This window comes from Asterias amurensis, chromosome 7 (assembly GCF_032118995.1).
Source record: "Asterias amurensis chromosome 7, ASM3211899v1".
NCBI classification, from domain to species: Eukaryota; Metazoa; Echinodermata; class Asteroidea; order Forcipulatida; family Asteriidae; genus Asterias; species Asterias amurensis.
Window position 1 is genome coordinate 18549930 of NC_092654.1, and position 24360 is coordinate 18574289.

Sequence of the window (24360 nt, forward strand, 5' to 3'; positions counted from 1 at the left end):
CTTTTATAGCGCCCTCTGTTGATTCTGTCATGTATGATTGATTCGCTTTGGCTTATGGGTGTAAGTGTACCAAGTGTCCCTATTTATCTTTGTACGTTATTTTGGAATCAATACGTTGGGTATCTGACTAAATCTACAAAGTTCTACGTAGTTGATGTGCGTTCAATGCACAGGGGCAGCAGCGCAGACGAATCATGGCGGAAGTGCATAGAGATTGAGATTATTAACTCATTTTTTCTTCTTCGTCTGTAAGTATGAAATCTTTAACTACATTACCAATAACTGCGAATAATGTTCACTTTTTAGAACAGTGCTTGTGTCAATGAAATGTCATTTTCGTTTTGCGAAATGACCTGTTTAATAATTAAATTGACATTTGATTTTGGTTGGGAAGTGTCACAAATTGATTAAAAATTAAAAAAATCAATGCAAATAATTTAATTTATAATAATAATGTCATAAAACTTCAAACTATGGATACCCAAACTATTCATTTATGACCATGTCCATACATGTTAACATTACATTTTTATTGTAACAACTTAAAGTAGCTGAATTTGCTTAAAGCCATTATACACTTTTGGTAAACAGTATTGTCCAAGTCCCACACTTCGTGTAGACACAACTTATATAAAATAACACACCTGTGAAAATTTAGGCTCAATCGGTCATCGGAGTAAATAACGGGAAAACCCACTCCTGTTTTCGCGCGTTTCGCCGTTTCATGACATGTGTTTATAATAAATCCGTAATTCGAGAATTGATATTGTTTTAATGTTTTCTCACAAAGTAAAGCATTTCATGGAACAATATTTCAAGAGAAGTCTTTCACCGTTACCTTCTGTAAACCCTGTAAATTAATTGTAAATCTGTGAACTTGTTTTTTTGTTTCTGTACCAAAAGTGTATAATGGCTTTAAATACTACATGTTCATCGCGCCAATGGACATAACTCTCACCCATTTTACATGCCTAACTAAGAAACAACAGAATAGACTATACAAGTTATTAATTTGTTTTTTCCCAAGATTTTAACACTTTGTATTGTTACTTGTAAGTTGTTGTACTATTCAAAAGTGTCTGCGTGCATTCTGTCGACAATTATTAATTTATTTATGTAAATGTCAACCCTTCTGGACAGGTAAGACTAAGGATTTGAGTCTATTCAAATTTAGGGAAATAAAGGTGTTCCGACATGCCTGATGCAGAGTTTTAGTCGGAGGCTGTGTTAAACTTATCCAAGTAAAATTAAAACCTTAAATTTAGTTTGCTTTACTTTATAATACATGTCATTGTCAATATTTTTATGGAAGTATGGGAATAAATGTGTTTTTGAATTCAATTTCACCTTTTTCTCCCATAATTTAGGTCCTCCGTATGATGAAATTTGGCCTTACATTTTTTCTTTCAAGTCAAAATTGAGCATTCCAGCTGACAATTCCTCTAGAGAAAAAATTGAAAAGTGAAATATCCTGGAATGTACAAGGTCACTCTTTCGGTAAACATTTTTATTTACACTACATCCTTGGTCAATGGCAGTCATGAAGAATTTATTTGGAGTGACCCTTATCTGGTTTCTGAACATCCAAAGTTAAGTTACGGTGGAAATTGTTTTAGTGAATAACATTATTTGGACAAAAACAAAAGCATTTTCTGCAAACTATTTGTACACAATTTTTAGTCTAAACTCACTCAAAAGCTTTTATTCCAAAAAAATTCACAAAAACATTGGTTAAACGTTCTGAGATGCAACAAGTTCAATATAGTTCCTGGGCCCTAGAGTCGGATAAGAAACCAATAACTGAAAGCTTGTATTTGCTTTACATTCTGCCAAAATTATGAGGGTCTTAATTTTCCTGTGTTATCAGTATGAGGTGCATGCCTGACTAGCATATTGCTCAATGAAAAAAACATTTACACATAAGTCACCAGTCCGCTGGCCAAGTGCAAGTTGAAACACCTGTGGACCAGTTAAAACTATATCCAACTAGTCCTCCTGGCTAGTTTATTATTGTAAACTAAAGTCATATCATTTCAATTGTGAACCACTTTTCACTGTAGTACTAGTAGACTAAAAAGCCCCATGCTAATGACAATGTTTAAAAAAAACTTAAAATATGGACCAGAAAAAAACTGACTAGTGAAGTGACTTGAAGCTAAGTTAGCTAACTGGTCCTTATTATTATAACAAGTTGGTGCAAACCCTATTTATGTACATTGTAACATGTACATGTATAGTTAGTAGTCTCTGGAAATCAAATATACTACCTCCATGTTTAATGTACTTGTGCAGTGTAGTAAACAAGCTTTACTCACCCACAAGTCCCTGAAGTCTTATATTATGTAATTTGATCATTCAGCCAGTAACCTTATAAGTCTGGCTTTCTTATTACATGTATCCTGCCCAATATCCATAGGCTTACATGTTACATTTAATTAGACCACCTGGAGCTAGGAGTCATACAGAGTTCGTGGCCTCTGTTGACCCAGTCTTGACCTTGGTGCCCCTTCAGATATTTTCCAATGAAAGGGCCATTGGCAAAATTAAAATGGTCTTGCTTTGAAGTACCTCCAATAGATGAATTTCCAGGTGTAACATTATCTGATTTTAGTCCAAACCTCATCCTACATGTAACCATTCATAGTGTAACGTAGATTATATTGAATACCATGATCACAGTAAAAAATTGTGAAGTTTTATTGGTTGAGACCAATCCTGTGATATAATTCTAATACAAAGACGCAAAGGTGTGCACTACGCATGACGCTCAGTGCAGAGGGTCAAAACATGAGTTTTGTTTAACTGGAACCTTGGTCATCCCCACCGTTTGTCTATTTCCAGTGCTTTGTACAATTTGAAATGGCCCCAGGTTACACTTTGCCTCAGGTACCATTTCCCTTGAGGGTACGTACAAAACACCATGGATCCCTTCACAGCATGCAACTTGTAATACACAACTAATTGTTTGCCATCCTGCATTTTGGGTGACGACCTCAAGGCTTCTGAATCTGTTTCATGGGTCAGCTTACTGACTGAAAGTTGTTGGGTTTCGTTGTTTTTGTTTTTAATCCATCCGATATCCATTCTAGCTCTAGCTGCACGTACAATGTTTTGAACAATGTTCAAGTATTTTATAGGAATACTTTAACCCTCAACCATTCCAACTTCAAAATCCATGTTTGATTGATTCTGTCGGAGTGAAATCCACATGTAGGATCACAGTAAATCAGGAGTCCAACAGGTTGTGCATCTTAAGTCGTTCTTACTCTACACATATTTGGCATCACCATGCTGTGATATTGGAGTGAATAGACCGTATTGAATAATCCCTTTTTCTATGAAAAGCCGCCATCTTGTAGGGCAAACCGTATGCGCGTCAAAACGCATACATCATCGAAGCAAGCAGCACGCAACATTTCCAGTTTGATTTCTACGGCACATGCACGCACACGCACAGACGCCATCTTGTAGGTCAGATATTTGAGCCGCGTGACGTCATATTTAATACGGTCTACAGCACCCTCACGCTATAAGTCATTTGAACACATGTTACTTACTGTAATGCATACATGTAGCCGTAAATGTATTTTTATGAAATAATATTTCTGGTTATGAGTTTAATGGATGTCTCATATATCACCTTAATCACTGTCATGACTTTAGCTCGCAAGCCTGAGAAAACTGATAAGACAAGGGTGATTGTTCAGAAACACTGGGGTCAGCCCCAGCTCTTCAAAGATAAGTGTCCTGCAGTCGATTCACAGAACGCTAGGATCAATCCTATCTCGAGTTAGGACAAGTAACCCGTCCTAACTTAGGATGGGTTCAATGCGTCCTAACGTCTTTGGATACGGAACTGAACCCGTCCTAACTCCTAAGATTAATCCTAAGTTAGGAAGAGTTTGGTGAAATCGACAACAGGGTTCTTGTACATGTATGTGCACTACCAATCCTATATTGTATTTCACAGTACTACCTATGTCCCATCTGAAGGACAAAGCAATTATGGTGAAGATTTTTGCTTATTATGGTGATGTACCGCGAGTGGGACTTGAACCCATACCCCGCCGGTTAGAAGCACTAGAGCTGCATTCCTATGCTTTTATAACCACTCGACTATTGGACACGCCACATGTGTTAAGTGCAGATTATCTTGAAAATTCAGGTCTTCATATTTTTTACACTACGCATGCTGACTGAATGTCCAGACAGCAGTGACTGAAAAAGACATTCATGGAAAAGAAATACAAATGTCGTCATCTTGTGAAAGAAATACAAAAGTCGTCATTCGATATTTTCACTTCATGGCGTGTCAAGACCCACAGTGTACATTGTGTGCAGATTGAATAAATACAGGGGCATGGATGGGGAAATACCCAATTTACTTATCATTACCATCAGTAGGTTGGTATTACCCTTGATGTCATGATAACACAATAGACTTGCACACAACTAGTGAAACTCCCTAAAATGTATGGTCTTTATTGTTGGAAGTCATTCATCATGACCATGTACTTTGAACAATTAGGCCAATAAAAAAAGTAGCAGTTGATCGTCCCCTCCCGTATCCTTTTTGAGGCTGCATCCTTTTTTTTTTCTTTTTTTTTTTTCTTTTACATTTTTTTTTTCAAAATGACAACTCCTTTGCGTTTACTTCTCATTAACTTAGTTATCTTTTAAGACTTGTAACTACATAAAGTAAATGGTGACTTTAAACTGAATAATTGGTGGCCAATTCGAATTAAAATGCTTGACAGCCACCTTTGATGTTTGGGGAAAAAAGGCCCCAATCCTCCTCTTTTTTGGAAACATCGGGACGATAAACTGTAAACTTTTTTTAATTGGCCTTATAGGGGTTGTATTGCCAAGCTACTGCAGTTTATGATTCGCTTACTGCGATGCAATGAAGGAAGTTTGTTGTGACAATACTGAGCTGAAATATGTACGTGCAGTTTGCCTGGTTTTATGTAGAGAATCTACAGTTTCTACATTTTTGTTTTTAACAGTAAACCAAATTGTGAGTTCAGGAAAACTGCTCACACACCTACTGTATAGTGTGAATATTTTGAAGGTAAGTAATTACTCTTTGAGACCAACAGAAGGGTCCAATCAAAACATTGATTTGCTGAAAAAAACATACTCGCTCTCTTACATACAGTTCTTACAATTAATTTATGATACATTGTTGGTTTTTAGTCATATCTGTACCTGTAATTTCTGTTTTTCTTTCCAGTTGTTTTGTCCATATAAAGTGAAACAGGAATTGGACGAGGTTGTGAAACCCAGATTGATCTTTGTGCACTCCTATGAGTGATTTACATGTATTTGTTCAATGAGGATGTTCTATGGGTACATTTCCTTCCTTGTTCTATGAAACTACAATCTACGTACAATTTATTGGAAGTTGTAGTCTACATGTAATCACAGTGATTAAAAGAATCATGTAACTTGTCATAGCTTATCATGGTTTATTCGCTTATCATGGTTTTTTCCAAGGTCCAACTCAATTGCTAAGCACAAACAAAATAATGCTTAAATCAGTTACCAGCCAAAACATCATGTCACATGCACCGTCTGTTACCTATTTTGCTAAGCAGGAAATTGCTGAGCATTTAATTAATATTTGCTGCTGAAGCAGCTCTACATGTATAAGCCTTTTTGAGGAATGGCGGACGTGATATGCGCGCGTCACACGCCGCGACTGATGCCACGCTCACCATGTTGGTGGTCATTAGGTTTACGTGTAAACGCTGCGTCGCCTAAAATGCACACTTCACTGAATAACATACGTTCTATTTCTATGGTCAATACGCACAAATTTACCTCAACTTTACAGTGTTATAGCATTGTGTCCGCCATTCCTCAAAAAGGCTTATGAAGTTGGGCCCAGCAACAGGTAGCAAATTGAGTGGTCTGATATTAATTTTATTCAATTGCACAGTTATAAAATTGCACAATAAATGTAGAAGAGAAACCCGCAAAACAATTTATGTAGGTCTTTAATCACCTCTATCTGGTTAAAAGATGCATGTCTGGAATTTTGTTTTTGACAGGGCAAGGCTATTTTAATTTTGCGTTTGGCACTTTGATTCGAAAATCTTAAAATTTTAGAACTTTTGAAGGAACGCCAAGACCAGGGCAGCAGTACTCAGTGTCTATGGCCTCTGTGTATCTCCAGGTCTAATAGTTATTTTGAGAACACTGTGTACATATACATACGCAGACACATAGGTCTATACGCCTCTCGTAATATTCATGCATGACGTCATAATCCTTACCCAATATGAGGCTATAGGCACACGTCCGCCACCACTTGCAGTGGCTGCGCCTATGACCTTGTTTTTGGTTTGAATTGTGACGTACTCATGCATAAATATTAAGAGAGGCGTATTGTATGAATGTTCTATATTTCGTGTCTTAGATCCAAAGGCACGTATTCATAACTATATTGGTATCTACTGTACTCGAACACATTTACTTACCTCTATTCATGTAAGTAGCCCTTAATAAACAACAATTTGATACTTTCTTTGCGCTTAACTCATCAGGAATTGATTTGCCGTCTGTTTCATTTTCATTATGTCCAGAAACGTCAGGCCATTAACTATTTTTGGCATTTATACCATAGGCCCTTTTGGTTTGCAACAGCTAATTTATTTTCTCATTTCTTTTTGCTTCACGCAGATTTGAGAGAATGTCTTCGTTGGACTATGTTGTCCAGTAAACAGTCTCCAAGGAACACAAAGGACATGGCACCTGAACCAATAGGCTTACTGGTCAAAATGCGCAAGAGCCTTGGTGGTGGGAAACAACATCGCAGGAACAGCGATGACCTCAGTCACGCAACTCGCAGCCGTCCTTTATCTGTTCCGCAAATGGACACTGACACAGCCATGTCCTACATGCGAGAATCGTCGCTTGAGAAAACAGGCACGGTGAGGTACAGCTCGTTAACAACGGCTCCTAACGGACTTACTGACTCCGCGCAGGTCACACATACATGTACAAACGGGAAACTTCCCAATGGCGTGAATTGCAAAACAGATGAGAACGCTAATAAACAAGACGGTGGTGCTCATCAGCCCAAGAAGTCAAACTCCAGTATCTTTGAGAAGCAGGGAGCGCGCCCTAAAGTGCGGAAGAGTTCAAAAGGTGAAGTAGCAAATCTTGTGGATGTAGCTAGCAAAGGTGCATCCCTTGATGGAGAGAGATGTAAACCTCAAGGGACACCTGCTTCTCTCCCCTCTGTGGAAATGGATCAATCTCGCCTCCCTGCCCATAATACCGACTATGACAGCAATTCCAAGAATTCAGGATGTCCTACTGGAAATGCTACCAGTGATGTAACTTTTGATTCATTTCAAATGAGTAAACAAACAGTTCCTTGTAGCAAACCAGCTTTGCTCCCACCACCAAGGGACATCACTTCAAAAGGATGCGCTCCCATGAACATTTATATTGAAGCGGAGGTCCCTCCTGCTTTCCAGGACGAAGTAAGTGTGAAAACTCTTGAGAACATGAAAGAACTGGAGTCAAGAAACCCTCCATCTGAGAGACCTGTACGATTGGTCTCTCCTGCACAGCAGTTACCGGAGGAGTTGCTAGTTTCAGCATGTATGCCGTACACACAGATAGAAGATGAGACATCTGAGGAAGGGAATGGAGAGCCATTACCAGCAGATCTGAAATACAGTCAGTCAACAGGTGCTCTACTCACAGAAGAATCACAGGCACACCAAGCTGACACCCCTCCTGTCAGGCCCACCGCAACACCCAACATCTATCAGTCACAGACATTTCCTTGTAATCAATATTCCAACACATATTTCAATGGGGATGTGACCACTAACAATGAGGCTGCAGTGGGAGATGGGAGTTCAGAATCCGAGGGAACACTGGCCAAATCTGTGAGTAAGAGTGTTGCAAGTTCAGTCGTTAAAGACGAACCACAATCTTGCTCTGACAAAAAGCATTGCTGTACATGCACATGTGGTAATAAAACATATCCGTACATGTTTGTTCAGAGTGACCGTAGTGACAAGAAGACGTCCCTTGTGCTTGAAAGCATTCCTCTCGCCATGGAAGAGGAGCTGGGCTCACCACCGAAGGCTAGAACGCCGCATATCGCCATGATCATCAACAGCAATAGCATGTTTTTAGATGCAGACTCTCCGGTGAAGCAACTGTCCCAGCAGGACTTGGACATGATTATCAAATGGAATAACTTTTCCCTAGTGCAAGAGACCAAGGAATCAAGCAAAGAGGAAGAAGACCAGAAAGACTGTACTGACACCACAAGGGCCTTTGCTGCGATGAAAATGTCTGAGGAAGAAATCAGCTCTCCTCCTGACAAGGTTCTCCCGGACAATCTCCAAGATGTCTTGGGAGCAGCTGGAGGTGTTGATTCCAATGAGACATCAGCACCAAGGGTTGATAGAAGCTCCAAGCCCAAGGGTTTGAAGAAACTCCCAGATGATGATGATGAAGATGATCACCATAAAGATGAGGAGGACCCTCCTCCGCTTCCCCCAAGAATGCCATCAACACCCAGCAGCCAGAGCGACAGCATGCGCAGAACCATGTCCGCGTTCCCGTACATGGACGATGACGACGACGACATCCCAACGCACGAGTTCCTGAGTGACATCGGACTGGATTTCGACCCGGACACCAAAAACAAGAGTAAATCTCTGCCGAGGATTGCCACTCAACTTCCATCGACCTCTCCTCCGGAGATGAGGGCGATGAAAAGGGTGAAAACAGTCAACATGAGGAATCGGTTCTCCCAGATGTTCAAGCCGGGTAGTAAGAAGAAGAGGCATTCAACTCACGGCTTTCCTGATCGACCTTTGCCTGATATACCGCCGCATCCTAAACTCAATAAGATCAAAGAGACTGCAGCGAGACGTCTATCGTCTTATGCGATGACCAACTCTGATGAGACTGCTACTGCCCAACAGGCTTCTAAAGGTAAACCTTCTATGATTTCATTTCAATATGTTTCTTTTATTAATTCTGTTTGGGGTCTTTTGGAAAAATTAACTTCCAGGAACCCGATGGAGAGAAGACAAAGAAGGAGGTTTCAGTTTTACATGTGGGAGGGAAACAACCAAATGTTTTTATTTTTCAATTTTGTTTTTACCCAATGCAATCATACCATTCATTCAGAGAAAATATTGTGAAGTTAAAACATTTCCTTTACCATAAATACTTGGCTTTGCTGTAAAACAAAAGTGTAGAAAGATAACTCCAGAGGTGGCTAGCTATGTGTATGTTTATTTCAAGATTTATATTATGGTACGTGATTGCAACAATCTGTTTATTGCAAGATAATGGCAGTAATATTTCAATGTTCATCTTTTTCAGACGGTTTGTCCAAAGATGAGGTCAGCAAATTAGAAGTGGATATGGCCAGAAAGCAATTTGCAGTCAGTCTTCGGAAAATCAGTGAGGTATGAAAACTAATGTTTACCGAACCCATTTTGAGGGTACCAAGACTTGGGCCAAATGTCATGGCTGTGCTTACTGTAAGGAAAGAATCGGTGCTTACGAAAGCAGGAAATTCTGCGCCTACCTCAAGCGTATTTCGGCACTTGTAACTGCAGAACTATGGGGGTAAGCAGAGTTATGAAATTGGGCCCAGGTCCATAAGGTTTATCGGAATAGCAAAAGATCAAGAGATGGCGCTGTTGAACCCACACAAAGTTGTAGGCCGAGCGTGCGCACGTTGTGCATGACAACACCGTGCTCGCGTTGAATGCCCCCTCTGCCTACCCATAATACATTGCAGTTCTAAATCGCTATAAACCTTATATGAGGCAATGAAGTACTCAATTTTAAGACTTGATTGTTGCTATTAACCCTAACCCCCTTTGGGCTTTGGCTTTTGCTTTTCCATTTGTCTTTGTCCTTAACATAATTTTTGTTCTAAAGTATTGATATAAGTACAGTCAATTTGATTATGACTCATTTTGTATTATTCTGTCATTTATGGCAGCATTGAAATAAAATAACAAAAACGTAGGCCTAGATGATGATGAATGCTATTCAACTTTCAAAATTCTCCACTCTACGGTAAAGCAGTTGTTGAACATTTTACATGTACTGTAGGAAAAATTAACTTTCTCCTTGAAGCGTTGCCTCTACAGCCTTGTCTCTCTCCTGGTTAAGTTTGTTTTTTCTTGTACAATGTATATTTAATGTACTTTTCCTGTATCTGTATGTTTATGTATTATTTTAGCAGTTGCGTAAAACAAACAATTAAATTATGATAATAGTAAAATGGTAACTTGACACTGATATGTTTTACTAGGATAACATTGGTACTTGTTCCAGTGTTAAGCAATCCTTCTGTACCATACCATCCAAAGTCAGCCAACTTTGTGAAATGGACTGTGGAGGATTTGGGATGTGTTTGGTTTTAATTGATATTCATAAATACCCCAGACAGTTTTGCTATTCCTATTGGTGGAAAGCACGTCACGTGGGTGTGTATAAACCTTTGTTAATGACCAGCAAATAGTGTTGAAACATGGGCGTGACACGCAAGCTTGCACCTGTGCTTAAAAGACAGTTTCTTCATTCCTATTGGTCGAGAGCAACGGCCGGGAGTCCGGGACAGTTGTGCCACATCACGCGATATGCGCGCCGCGCACAGCATTCCCTTTTAAGGAGTTGTTTACCCGAGGGCCTTTCCATTTCATAGCTGGAGCGGTGTTTTGTATTGAAAGAAATCATTGAACAATTGTATTTTTTGCATTTAATTTTTCTTTTTGACCAAAAGTGTTGATGTTTTTTGACTGAAAAGGTATATGAATGGGAATCAAAGTGTGTTGAATCTGTTATCAACTACTGGTTTCCTCAACTTCGTCTCAGTAAAAATATCAAGAACCAGGCCTCGTTGGGTTTAAACCACTAGTTGAAAACCTCTTCACCACACATTGATTCCCTTATTCATGTTACTACTGTATTAACACACACAGACTTGTTATTCATTGAGAAAATTGTGTATGGTTTTATCGAAAGTAACAAGGAAATGAAAATGGCAGCTTCTCTACTAAAGCGGATACACAGTTCAAACAATTTACGGAAAAACTTAAGTACGTAGCTTACAAACAGTCAGGACATATACAAAGTTTTTTAGAAATTCAGTTAGGGACAGATATATCCTGTTTTAAAGTGGCAGCTTCTCTGCTAAAGCGGATACACAGTTCAAACATTTTACGGAAAGCTTAAGTACGTAGCTTACAAACAGTCAGCACATTTACAAAGTTTCTTGGAAATTCAGTTAGGGACAGATATTTCCTGTTTTAAAAGTCAGACATTCTTTATTTGATTGAAATACTATTGTGAACCCCAAAAATGCTTGACAGTTCTTTTCCCCTTTTCTTTATTGTTGAAATGTTTGCATAAGGTAATATTTCAAAGGTTTTTGCATTTATTTGTCATTTTTTGGAAAGGTCATAACCAAAGTATCACCACTTGCCAGTTGTTACTGTAAATCTCTCAAATTTGTTGACACTGTTCAATGCATAGTATTTGTATTCTTAATACAAAGATGAAAATACTAACAGTAAATAGTAAACAAAAACTTTTCTAGTTGCCTCTCAAAAATTGTTTGTTTTTGTATTCAATACTTCAAAAGGTGTAACTTACAATGTGAATGTTTAGAATTGTGGGTTTTTTTGTGGTTTTTTTTTTAGTGGGGGGTGGGGGGTAACATGCCATGGAAGGACATTGGAGTGGAAAACAAAATGTCAACACGTGCAGGGTGTTGAGAAGTTCTGTGTACTTACACTTGTCCTTTACAAGGTTTTCTTGGATCAGAAAATCTTTGGGAGGGGGTTTCTGGAAATGGATAAAGCAAGCACTCCTTGTAGGCCTAGTTGTATACATTTTCTCTTGTTTCAAAGTGAAGTACATGTATATGCTTTTTTTGTGAAGGTCTAAGACTAGGTCATGTTCTAAATAAACTTTTGCCAATGATTCCCATGTTTGCATAATGTTTAACATAGTAAATCAAAACCGAATGTATAGTCCATTATATTTACTTGAGACTTACTTACTTATTTGTACTTGAAAAATTGGGTTAATTCAACAACATTAATTATATGTATGTCTGAGTGCATGATGATAATTATACAGACACGGTTTTTCTTTAAAAAGGTTCAATAATTTATTTAGTCTTTTTTACACATTAATATGACAAAAACAATGTTATTGGCTTGTCCCTTTCATTGCATCTAATGAAGTAATTGTTGCTTTGAAAGTTTTGTTGTGATTTTTTTTTTATGGAATTAGTTAGTCTTTATAAGTGCTACCACTACCTTTAAAATAACAAAATTGAGTAAAATATCTTATTTACACGGTAACAATAATAATAACAATGTTCTGGGATTTATCCCCTTCATTGCATCGGAGCTGTTGCTATAGAAATATAGTACAGTTTTTTACGTAATTAGTTAGTCTTTTAGTGCTTCCACTACCTTTACAGTAACAAATGGAATACCCAATGTAGAGTACATGTACATGTATCTAATGTAATGATGTTTGTTGTTGTTTTGTTGTAGTATGGATGGTACTGGGGACCCATGAATTGGGACGATGCCGAGGCCCGTCTTGAGAACATGCCAGACGGTTCTTTCCTTGTCAGGGACAGCTCCGATGACAGACATTTGCTCAGTCTCAGCTTTAGAGCGCAGGGTAGTACACATCACACACGAGTTGAACATCAAATGGGTAGGTCAAACCATTCCTTGATCCTCACTTTTCCTTACTGTAGGTTAGCTTTAGACCATAACAAATAAAACCTGCCTTATAGACTCTCAGCCTTAGAGTGCAGGGTAGTACACATCACACACGAGTTGAACATCAAAGGGGTAGGTCAAACCATTGCTTGGTTCAGTGGATCCTTCATTTTCCTTACTGTAGTTTAGTTTTAGACAAAATCAAATAAAACCTGTTTAACAGATTTTGATAGGGTACATGTGATGCAATCAAGCAAAATGAGTGTTTTGTTGCCCCAGGAACTTTTTTTTTCCATTTGAAAAGAGCATAATATATGCTATAGTATGGTTAAAACCTTTGTTGATTAAAAATGCTTATTTGGTTCAAAAATTGGGAAAGTTCAGAAAAATTCCAAATTGAGAAACACAAATTTAATGTCATGTTTTTCATTGAACAAAGATTGCCACATTTTTACATAACAAATGGTTTTAATATGAACTTCATAATCAGTCAAGTTTTTTCAGACTAAAATTAATCAATACATTATCAAAAATTATCTTTACCAATCCTGTTGAATACCGTTAGGCCTAAAGCTTCCGTAACACTGTTTTTGTCAATCATTTTGAAAGCTGTTTAATCTGTCCTAAAACTGACTGCATCAACAGCGAAAAGTGATACTACACCAAAATGTACAGTGTACATACACTGTACACATAGCCTTCATAAGGGTTTACTTTGTACCGTACATATGTTGTTTACTCAACTGTAGGGCAAATGTACATGAATGTAATACTGTACAAGTAAGATTATATGTTCATGTTTTTGAACTTTAGATATTTTCTCCGTCACACTCGAATACTCTCAGCCAAATGTTTGGAATCCATTGCATGGGTTCATTGTCAAGCCCTTTTCATAACGGTTCAATTGATTGTACACATTGTGACGTTATGTCTTTTCTCTGCATTGGGCCTCTTGACCCCAATGTCTGGAAATTGTTTATTTAAATGTTTGTACATGTACAAGTACAATTGTACCTGTAATAATAATAATAATAATAATAATAATAATAATAATAATAACAATAATAATAACAATAATAGAAGGTATTTGTAATGCGCCAAATCAATCTTAACAGATGTTCAACGCGCAGCAGAGACAAGTTAACACAACAATACAATGTGCACATCCAGTAAATTCTAATCAAACAATAGTATTAACACAATTTGAAAACAACAACATTCGGAAGAAATCAGAACCAGGAGGGAAACCACGACCAGACCTGCAGCATTGAGCCAAAGAATGTCCCGCCAAAGCCGGTCTCTCTATGACGAGAACGTGCAGGCCAAGCCGGGCGATACTGGCTCTACACTTCGTATGTATAAAAGCAGGAATCTAATACCAGGAAGCCATGCCATGATATAGTTGTGTAACGCTGCGTTTCCTGTAAATACAGAATGCAGAAAGCTTCTGTTTCAGTGGGCTATCAACCCAAATCAACTGCCACTAGAGGCACGTTGCCACCTGCTCCCGGGCTGAAACAGGATTACCCCTTCACAGTCCATAGGGATGGAGACATAGGTATCAAAATCATCCACTAAGAGCCTGGCTGTGATATGTATCTCATAGATGCCAAATTTGACTTGCTTAAAACTGCGTTCTAATCTAAGTATGTCTGTTTTAGTATAATTTGTTCTGCATACAGTCTTGACTAACAATATTATTCAACTCAGTTATGATCACTTCTCTCACGTTTCATCCCACAGGAAAGTTTAGTTTCTGGTCGCAACCCTGCAGCCACGGCAGCGCCTCCATAGTTGAGTTTGTGGAGGAAGCGATGCGCCACTCCCGCAGCGGGCGTGTCCTCTACTTCCTCCGCCCGCGGAATCCTGGGTTCCCGCCCGCAGCGGTCCAGCTCCTCTACCCCATCTCACGGTTCCAGAAAGCTCGCTCCATGCAGCACATGTGTCGCTTTGTGATCCGCAAGCACGTTCGCCTTGACCACATTGACAGTTTACCGTTGCCAAAACGATTGAAAAGCTATCTCAAGGAGGCACAATATTACACACAAGACGACATTCTTCATTGACCCTTGACTCCTTCTCTGTAAGTATTTCACAGTCACCTTGGGGAGTACGACAACACGAGTGTAATGACAACTTGCTGGAGCAACATGTCACACCATCTTGAAAACAAAGTTTTTTTTTGCACTCCGCCTAAAGCTTTTGAATATGTATAATCTTTGAGTTGGTATTGCAGAAGATTCTGGGCTTGTTGCCTTCTGCAGTCTGTGGCTGTTTAATATACCCTTAAGCCTGGTTCATTACTTACGTCACAGCTCTATTTTCTCTGCAGATATTTTGCACTTGAACACAGCAATTATTCGTTGTGAAATTTATGACGTCACAATTCGTACCGCAATCGCAGGAAGTATGAACCAGGCTTTACTCTCAATGACCTGGGCTGCCTGATTCGCTCAGGATGTCCCTACATGTAGCTAAAGTTATATCATAAAAATAGCCAAATCAAGAGAATACCTGAATAGCTATGTATCAATTAATGGGGGAATGGAACTTTACCAGTTCACTAAGACTAATTCACCAGGGCCCAGTTTCATAGAGCTGCTTAAGTACAAACAGTAGCCAAGCATAAGAAAAACTTGCTTACCATAATAAGGTTACCAGCCAAAATACGTGTACTATCTGTAACTGTTATCATCTGTAACTGGTATCCTGCTTATTTTTGCTGTGCAGAAAATTCTTAAGCACTATTTTCTGGTTAAGCAGCTCTATAATTAGGCCCTGATGGAGGCTTAGAACACACACTACATGTAGTCAAAATGTTGAGAAAACAAATATACGCATTCAATTCAGAGACAACTGTTCTTCCAAAAGAGATAATGACATGGTGAACCCATAATAATTTAGTAAATGCGTTATATCAGTCAAGATTATCAAGCATCATTGATAGACCTTTGGTATGTCTTGTAGAGTTCCCATGTACATTACTGTAACTTTTGAAGGCAACAAAAAGTGCACTTGAAGATGGACCCCAGAGTGTTCTAGTGCGGACTGTCACTGAATATTTGTCTCAAAAAAATTGATTCGAAAACCACCCTTAAATCGTAGACCAATATCTCTAACAGCAACAAAATTAAGCTGACAGGGGCTCAATGAATTTGCACTAGGATCCAACGATATTTTGTAAATAATATGTTTTGATACATTATGTATATTATGCATTTATGAAGATTTGTTTACAAGTTCATGTACTTACATTTTAAGGTAGCATTTCTTTTGATTATTGTTTAAACATAAAAACTGCAGCATTAGTTGTTCAGCATTAGATGAATTGTATTAACTCAATTTTTGTTTTTTTAACAGAGATGCAAAATTTCATTAGTGATTCCAGTGATCAATTTAAATTTTTGAAAAGTTCCCTTCAAAAATCTTTATTGGGATGAGGGAGGGGAGGGAGGAGTCACTCGTATTGGTAAAGAACAATTTGTCTATGAACATCACTTGTGCCTACTGCCTTTGGGTTAAACGTGTGTGCCTGCATGAATTAATCACAATGAATCATGTTTCTGTAGTAATTGATTGTGATTTGTAGATGTCAGAACAAAGGATTTGTTTCAAACACAGGGAAACTTTTGGTTTCACAAAACGTTCATGTACGTGTTTTCATTGTTTTATGCTTATCACGTAAGGAAATCATTAATTATGTGGAACAGTGTAGATGCTTCTGCTATTGTTACAGGCCTGATACTTGTCTATTGTCCTGATGGATCCCCTTCTCTGGGGTCACATGGGCACGGTCGGCTGTCAAATGGCGTACACCGATCCATTAGGCTCCGCCCATGGCGCACATGTGAGCAAGCACGTGTGAGCCTCTCCAATGCCATTCTGCACAACTCTGTCGCGCGTGTCAAGCATACACGCACGCATGTCAGACTTATAGTGTCGGACTTTTGGGTTGTGCAATGGGTTGTGATTGGTCAATACGTAATGGGGCGGAGCTTAATGGATCGGTCTATTCCAAACCAAGCCATAAAACACAGGGCTAATCACTTCTCTTAACAATACATCACAACACATGGAACCAACAGCTTAGTGTCCCATCCTAATGATGCAGCAATAATGGTTAAGTGTCTTGCTTAAAGACTCCAGTGTCAAGACGGGAACTCAAACCCACACTCAGAACCCAAGAGCTTGAGTCTGGTGTACTTGACCACTGCCACTTAAGGGAGATAATTTAGACAATTGCCTCCTACTCGGCGACTGGATAATTCCAGCGGTCTTGTGGTTTTTTTAGTCCACTGTGTAGTACCTGTAATTTGAAATTAAACTCAATTGACTTCATTCTGAGCTACAAACTCTACAAGGACTTGTGGATGTTTTCCCAACTTTGAGACAAGTCACATGTTTGCACGCAATGTAATCACATGTAGATGATTTTATGCAGTAGAACAAAGTTGAAACACTGATTGCAACAACAGTTGCACACTAAAAAGAAAACAAAAAACATCTGTTTTTCATGTCATTGATTTTGATGTACACTGAAGTCTAAGCAGATGGCCAAACGAATTTGAGCGTAACCCAGTTATTATAATTTTTTAGTGAAAGGAGCTATTTGATGGATATGAGGCTTTGCATTGGGTAGTGTTTGTGTAACATTCATGCATTGTATCATGTATGATGTAGATTGTGACATTCCGACTGAAACTAATTCGTCTTGTGTTGATAAAATATCAGCAGTGCCTGAATTTTCACTGGGACTGCATGCCTGAGGCCTGTGAGTTTAGCACTGGGCCAGTAAACTCATGACTTGACTAGTCTGGCAGTCTTGTGTTTTTGTTCAAATGTTGAATCTCCCTCAAAATTGTGTTGTTTATTGTAGAAAACTTACTCACAAAACAATGAGATAAATGTTCTCTTAGTATTTGTTCAAATTTAAACAGTTGTTAATTGTGAGAACGTTTTTTTCCTTCTCCTTTCAGTTCTGGTCTCAAACACAAAATTCTGTCTCGTAATCATTTTGAGCTTAAAGCCCTCTGGTCTAGTGGATATTTCCCCCTAAATTCAAGCCCTAAATAAGTTCTTCGCTTCTAAACAGGGAAACATGACTATTCAAAATGGAATGAAAGTACATTGGATGTCGACCAAAAAGACAGGATTCTTATTTCCTGTAAATTGAAGTATTTACCTTCCTGTGTAGATGTCACTGTGTAGATGTAGACATATAAATAAACATGACCACATGTTAGGAAGTCAAACTTTGAACACACAAAAAAGAAAAGAAGGAAAACAAGAGATCCAACTGTAGATAAGGGTTAGCTGCAAATAATGAAGTCTCATGTAAAATATTGTTTGTTGATTGTGTGAGATAAAGGTAAACCTGTTTTCAGCATTGTTTGAGGAACAGGGTCCAGTTTCATCAAGTTTAAAAAAGCTGCTTAGCAACAACAATTAGTGGGGCACCAGTTGTTTTATTGTTCAGGGAATTTTAGCAGGATACCTGTTTCTGCTAAGCCAGATTCATATGTGCTAAGCAAGTTTTTGTGCTTGCATGTTTTATGGAAATGGGTCCAGATTAGTCTTAAAATAGGAAAAAGAGATCTGTGTGAATTTGTTTTGCTGAACGCACACATTATGTTTGTAAACAAACAAATTATTGACTCACAAGTTTTGTTTGTTTATTAAAAAAGAAAATCATGCCAAAAAATTGTTTAAAAAACAACAAATATTCTTTGTAAGTAACTTGATCCCTGGTGGCCAAATAATTTTGAGAAAATAATATACTAAATAATTAAGGTGAAGGGAAATAATCTGTTACTAAATTTGTGTTCGACATTTTCTTGTAAATGATTTTCTTGTTCAAGCTGGATATGAAAACTTGATAAAAATGTGTCCAACCTTGGACTTTATTTTTTATTTTTATTTTTTCGGCCCTTTTTTAAATTGTGGGTTCAGCTCTTGCTTAGGCTTGGTGCACCTATCTGAGATCACATTTACAAAAATAAGTGGTGAAGGAAGAACTGAAGTAAAGTCTTGGTTTTGAAAAGGGGCCTTGATGGCTTTATTTTATGTTCTTCAAGGTCACATCAATTTCCACATCAAGTCAAAACAAAAAAATATGCTTGTCCAGATGGTGAATTTTTATTTCAAACACAAAGTGTGACAAGCTTAACTGCAATGATGTAAACATAATATAGCAATTTTTGTTCAAATATTATTATATCAAATTCTATGTTAAAAGTTAAGTTCGCTAACTGTATATATTGTTGTATTTAGTTAATGAAATTGCTTATTTCTTTAATTGTTATTCACCTGCTAGTAGATTTATGTTGGCTTAAAGTCTTCCAATTTCTGTTGAAACAATTTTGACAAATTTATTGAAAAGAATTAAGTTACTCAGGCCCCATACAAAGGCAACAACTTAACTCCATGATTCTGGACATTTTAGTCTTGGTGCCTGCAAAATATACCAGCGCAAAATGAATTTTTTTTCCCCGCAAAGGTGCCCTTTACTACACAGAAATGCCTTGGCCTTGCAAGAATGAAGTTTACTTACATTATGGTAGACTATTCAAGACTGCTGGATAGAAAGGACGCAAGTTTGTCGGACCCAAGTTTGGTCATTGAAAATAAACATATTGTTTACCATCATGTATAACATTGGTCCAATACACCCTCACATGGTCAAATCTAGCGAATTCATGACGTCTTTGTTCAAGATGTCCAGAACAATAGCATATTTTAAAGTTATAAGATGCAAATTTTCTCCAGCTTTGTTGATGCTTTGCTCTGTACTATAGCTATTGAGTGGGTACATTAGTGATATTACTACCCGTATAATCTATTTGACATTTTTCCTGTAAGTTGACCAACCATTAGGGCACCATTTAACTTTTCTACTTTTATATTAATGATCAATTGTAATTGCTAGGCATTTTTGTAAGGGTGTTGTACTGATTGGTTTCCCCAGGATAAACAAGAAGTTACTTAAAAATTTATAAACAAATAAATAAACTGTTCAGTTTGCAAATGGTGACAAAACTGGGTACCGGTTTACACTGAAATGCTGTATACTGTGCAGATGCATGCAGCTCTGAGTTTGCGCGCGCATGCTCAGTATTGTTGTGGATGTAGGTCTGAGCACCGGCAAGAACTGTGAAAAAGGACCGTTTCCCATTGTTACTTAGCTTTTCTTTCACTCAAAAGGAAAAAAAGTGCAAGCCGGAACTCTGGAAAGTGTGTTCAGGAGTGTGTTTTGGCGAGCCCAACTGAATTACCAAGTCAGTTATCGGTTGGTCTGAACCGCATCGTCTGCGCGCTCATCCGAACACGCAAACGCTCACTCATGACTAATGTTTCTGGTTGGGGTCGCCAAAACACACTCCAGGTCACTTGTGATTGCCTTGCTGCCCCTTGAATTGTGCCAGTAAAACTTATCAAGTTTCCCTCATTTAATTGCACTTTGCCAAGGAAAAACCTTCTGTCCCTTTCAAGAATGAAGCATCAGGCAGGCCCGATGCTTCACAGAGGCAATGAAGGCAATTGCCTCGATGCCCCGTGGTACCATACAAATGCTCCAGTAGAAATTTACAATTTACACATAGAGTGCTTTTTACCAAGGAGAAAATGCATTGGTGCCCTTGCCCTTTCCAAAACGAAACATACAGGCCTCATCAGGCCTGGTATTGATGGTAATGATTGGTCACACAGTAGGAGGGTTATCGTGACTTAATGTTTATGGTTTATTCGTTGCTAGCCAACTATTAAATAGTTGAAATATTAACTCCATAGCATATAAAAATTAACTCTCAAACGACTATTTGATAACATGTAAAAATTACAAATTTGCATTAATTTGATAATGACATAAGTTTTGCTTTGCTTGTACATTATTATTTGTCTTGTTTTTTCTGGGTGTCAATTGGAAACAAATGCATATAAGCGTTTTAAATATTTGCTTTATTTTACAGCACTCACCATGGAAGTGTATAGTCATTGCAAAGATATAAATAAAAGAAGAGTTAAAAGATACACTGGGATGGAGTGATGTTTTTTCACATCTTTTTCTCAAGAAGTTCAATCAGGTGAAGTTTGTGATAACACCATGTGTTAATCTCTTATAAGTATTGTTTGTTTGTTCGGGAAAAAAACTGTGGTCGACAACTGAACATTCCATTCCAATCACTATGCTCTGATCATCTTCTGGAGAAATTCGAATATGTTCTCCTGAAGACAATCAGACCGTACCATACCAATCATAACCTCAAAATGGTAAACCACCGGTTCTTTTCAGAACCAACACTACTCAAAAGAGATTTACACACGGTGCTACAGCAAACCTCACCTGATTAAACTTTCACAATGCAAATTTTCAAATCCTACTCGAGAAGTTCGTTGAATCGTCGCTCCACAGAAAACAGCATCACCCAGGTCACTTAATATAATCAACACAAATCTCTCCTCCAAAAGTCATTTTGCTAGTCTTTGAGTACAGTCCTTTCTCGTTATAACAAGGTCCCTTGGACTGGCCAAATATACCCCTTGAATTGGCAGCCATCTTTGATGAAATGTGCATGCGTCGTGAAAGGCAATCATTGGCTTAGGTCAAGAGCAGCAAGTACATGCGTGCATTTTTCTATTGTTCTACACCAAAGATGGTGGTCAATGATGTCGTGTGCAATGCATCTACACGTATTACCTCTTTAGAAACGTTATAAAGAGGACAGCAAAACAAAGAAACACAAAAGCAGACATGAGATTCGGGACTTCAGAATGTACTCTCTATAAGCAGAACCTCTTTATAACGATAGCCGACCAACTGTATATTCCTAGGTCATACGCTGGTCTCCTCTCTCTGTTTCATCCACTGTCCAAGGTTGGCCACCAGGGCCTCTTGATTCCTCTGGAGTAAGTTATACGTAGAGCCCACAGATTGGCTCAGGATGCCGGCAAGTTGACCTTGGAGTGTCCCAATATCTGGTAACTTGGAGTAATCTTTCATCTGTTTGGCCGACATCAGTCTGTTGTCAACCAGTCCACCTTGAATCAAAATTAAAAAGTAATAAACAGCAACAGGTTAGCAATATTTGGATGAAAGTTTTTTTTTGGAATAGAGTCTCACAATTGCCATAGTAACTTAAAATAACAATGTATTTTGCCTGAATCATCAAATAAAGAAGGTCCCACTTGAGGTCATACAGTGTCAAGTTGGTTATCTTTATGGGCAATTCAATCAGGTTTTTAATGCACAACAATGCATTTTGCATATAAGCAATCGGCATCATGAGTTTTATCAACTCCCTACATGATTGGTCGATGTACCACTTGGCTGCTGAGAAAAATTTGAACGCTTGACGCACCCCAAAGCCAAAACCCAAGTTGCCCAAGTAACAAGTTGTCCATCAGGAACGATTTATTTCCCCAAAAATTCAAGCATGTTCTAAAGAGTGTTGTAGTCACGGTGGGCGGTGCAAGGCAGGCCTGCCAAGAACAAATTTCGCCCTGTTCTGCCCAGCACAGATTTCCCCAGATTGCACTTCAGCTATGATGGCCCCATATCTAAACATGAATACTGCTGTTGAACCGCTTGCCCTAGGTCATAAATTTGATTTAGAACCCACCGCTAAAATTGGTATATAGCTAATGTATAACACTGATCTTCAGACTTATCCACACTTACCGAGTAGTTGTAGTTTGTCCAGCTTCTTCGTCGCTTTGAGCAACTCCTTCACTGCAGGTTTCTCACCCACAGCATAGATGTTCTCCCCAACGAACAACGGCATCATGTTTTCCAGCTTGGTGCCAAGAAAAGCCTCTCTGGTCACATCATTCCCGTATAACTTGATCGAGATGTCTGCCTTCTTCAGCCTTCTCCTTAGTGCAGACAATTCATCCATGCCTAGTCCCTCTCGGTTGAAGACTGCGATGAAAGGTTTGTTGGTCAACTGCTCCCTGCATTGCTTGGCCATGAACGTCTGTACTGGATTCTCCTGCAAGGATTTCAAGTAATTTTAGAAAGTCAATATACAATTATAGAAATGCAAAAACAAGGAAATGATCTGTACACCTTTATTTTCCGGTGATAATAGACACATTTAATGTCTACACAAGAGTGGTATGATGCCATTTTCTTTTAATGAAACAAAGAAGATATTGGTACCACTCTAAAAGACTATCTAATCACATAACAAACTGCATTTGCTTTCGCAGCAACAACTAACTGCATCAGATGCAACGTAGTTTATCTAGTAGCAGTTGCTACGAAAGATCATGCAGATTCTTACGTATATAGTTAGTTAGTCTTTAAGTGCTACCACTTCATTCCTTGCCAAATGGGTAACTGTGTGGGTTTTTTTTTTACCCCATTGTTTTAAATTGGACACCCTGTTATATCTGCCCTGCAAATGAACCGAGTGTAAGAACAATTTGGATACACAGTTTTTAAATTTGCAGCAAATTTTGACACCCTATAAAAAATCCTGACTAAAACCTTGTAAATGTATACCTCCTGAATTCTCTCTCCTTTATAACGCATGGAGCATTGCTCTGCCATCGACCGCAAATCTTTGGGTCTTTTGTACTTGGTGAGTTCCATTAACTTGGCCCTTGTGATGTGCATGGGTCTTTTTACACGTGTGTTGACCGACTTCATTCCTCGTACTTGCATTAAAAATGGACTCCATGTTGGAACTGAAAATTAAAATTTGTATTATTATTGACATTGTATTGTAAAATCAAGATTCAAATCAATTCTTGGCTATGGCTTTGGCTCTAGCTAGATTGAGTTATTTGAGCGTTGTTGTACTCCTTTTTTTTTTAAATGTTTCATTTTCTAGGATGACCGATTATGAAAAATGTTGAAAGAAAATAAGAGTACAGCGCCCCAGTAGGGGTCTACTTCTAGAAACTATCCTTAGGCTCCCTCACAGGGAGCCTTATAGTTTCTAGAAGTTAGGTTTTGCCTTTGACTTATGATGTATTTATAATTTGGTTTCTTCCCTTCCACAGAAATTACAAAACACTTGAAAAACCGAAAAACTGCTAACCCTACTAAAATAACGTTAATCACACGTTCTTTGTAGTCATAATTTTTTATGAAGAATGGTCGGTTTAATACAAGTTATTAATTGTAATATTTTTAAGGAAAAGTTTCCGTATGGCGCCACCACTTTTTCATTCGATATGAAATAATTATAGTATCTAATTTACCTCAATGAGTTATCCCTTTTTGTAAAAAAGAGTGAAAAAGTGGTGGCGCCATACGGAAAGTGGAAAGTTATCCATTTTTAAATATGGAGCAATTGGATTTAAAATCATGCAAATCAGATTCAATCAGGCAGAGTTGTTGTTGTTGATCACAATTACAATATTGCTGTTTAATAATTAAAACTTTAACTTTCAATAGGTTCCAAGTTTGAGGTCAGTGCTTAGCTTAGTCCTTGCTCTATGTTTTTAAGGGCTTTAGTCTTAGGTTATACTGTAGGTTAAAATAGTAAATACATCACCTAATTTTGTTAAACAGTTTCCACAGATACTTGATGCCATGATTTCATTCAGTCCCATCACACTCCTCCAGTATTAAATCAGCATGTTCCCATAGAAGAGTGTGGTTCAATAATTG

At 38.2% G+C, this 24360-nt stretch overlaps 2 protein-coding genes across 2 annotated transcripts; one reads left to right on the plus strand and one right to left on the minus strand.

Annotated features, from left to right (window-relative positions):
- The first annotated feature begins 147 nt into the window (after window positions 1-147).
- On the plus strand, window positions 148-20771 carry LOC139939919 (uncharacterized). The gene is made up of 5 exons (XM_071936081.1): window positions 148-248; window positions 6685-8970; window positions 9367-9452; window positions 12570-12738; window positions 14490-20771. Exons 2-5 carry the CDS (start codon window positions 6711-6713, stop codon window positions 14810-14812), a joined length of 2838 nt encoding a protein of 945 aa, XP_071792182.1. The 5' UTR covers window positions 148-248; window positions 6685-6710; the 3' UTR covers window positions 14813-20771.
- LOC139939920 (large ribosomal subunit protein uL10m-like) lies at window positions 19829-24360 on the minus strand. The gene is made up of 4 exons (XM_071936082.1): window positions 24245-24360; window positions 23245-23429; window positions 22420-22729; window positions 19829-21779 (listed from the first exon to the last, which is right to left on the minus strand). The coding sequence occupies exons 1-4, from the start codon at window positions 24300-24302 to the stop codon at window positions 21574-21576; spliced, it is 759 nt and encodes a 252-aa protein (XP_071792183.1). The 5' UTR covers window positions 24303-24360; the 3' UTR covers window positions 19829-21573.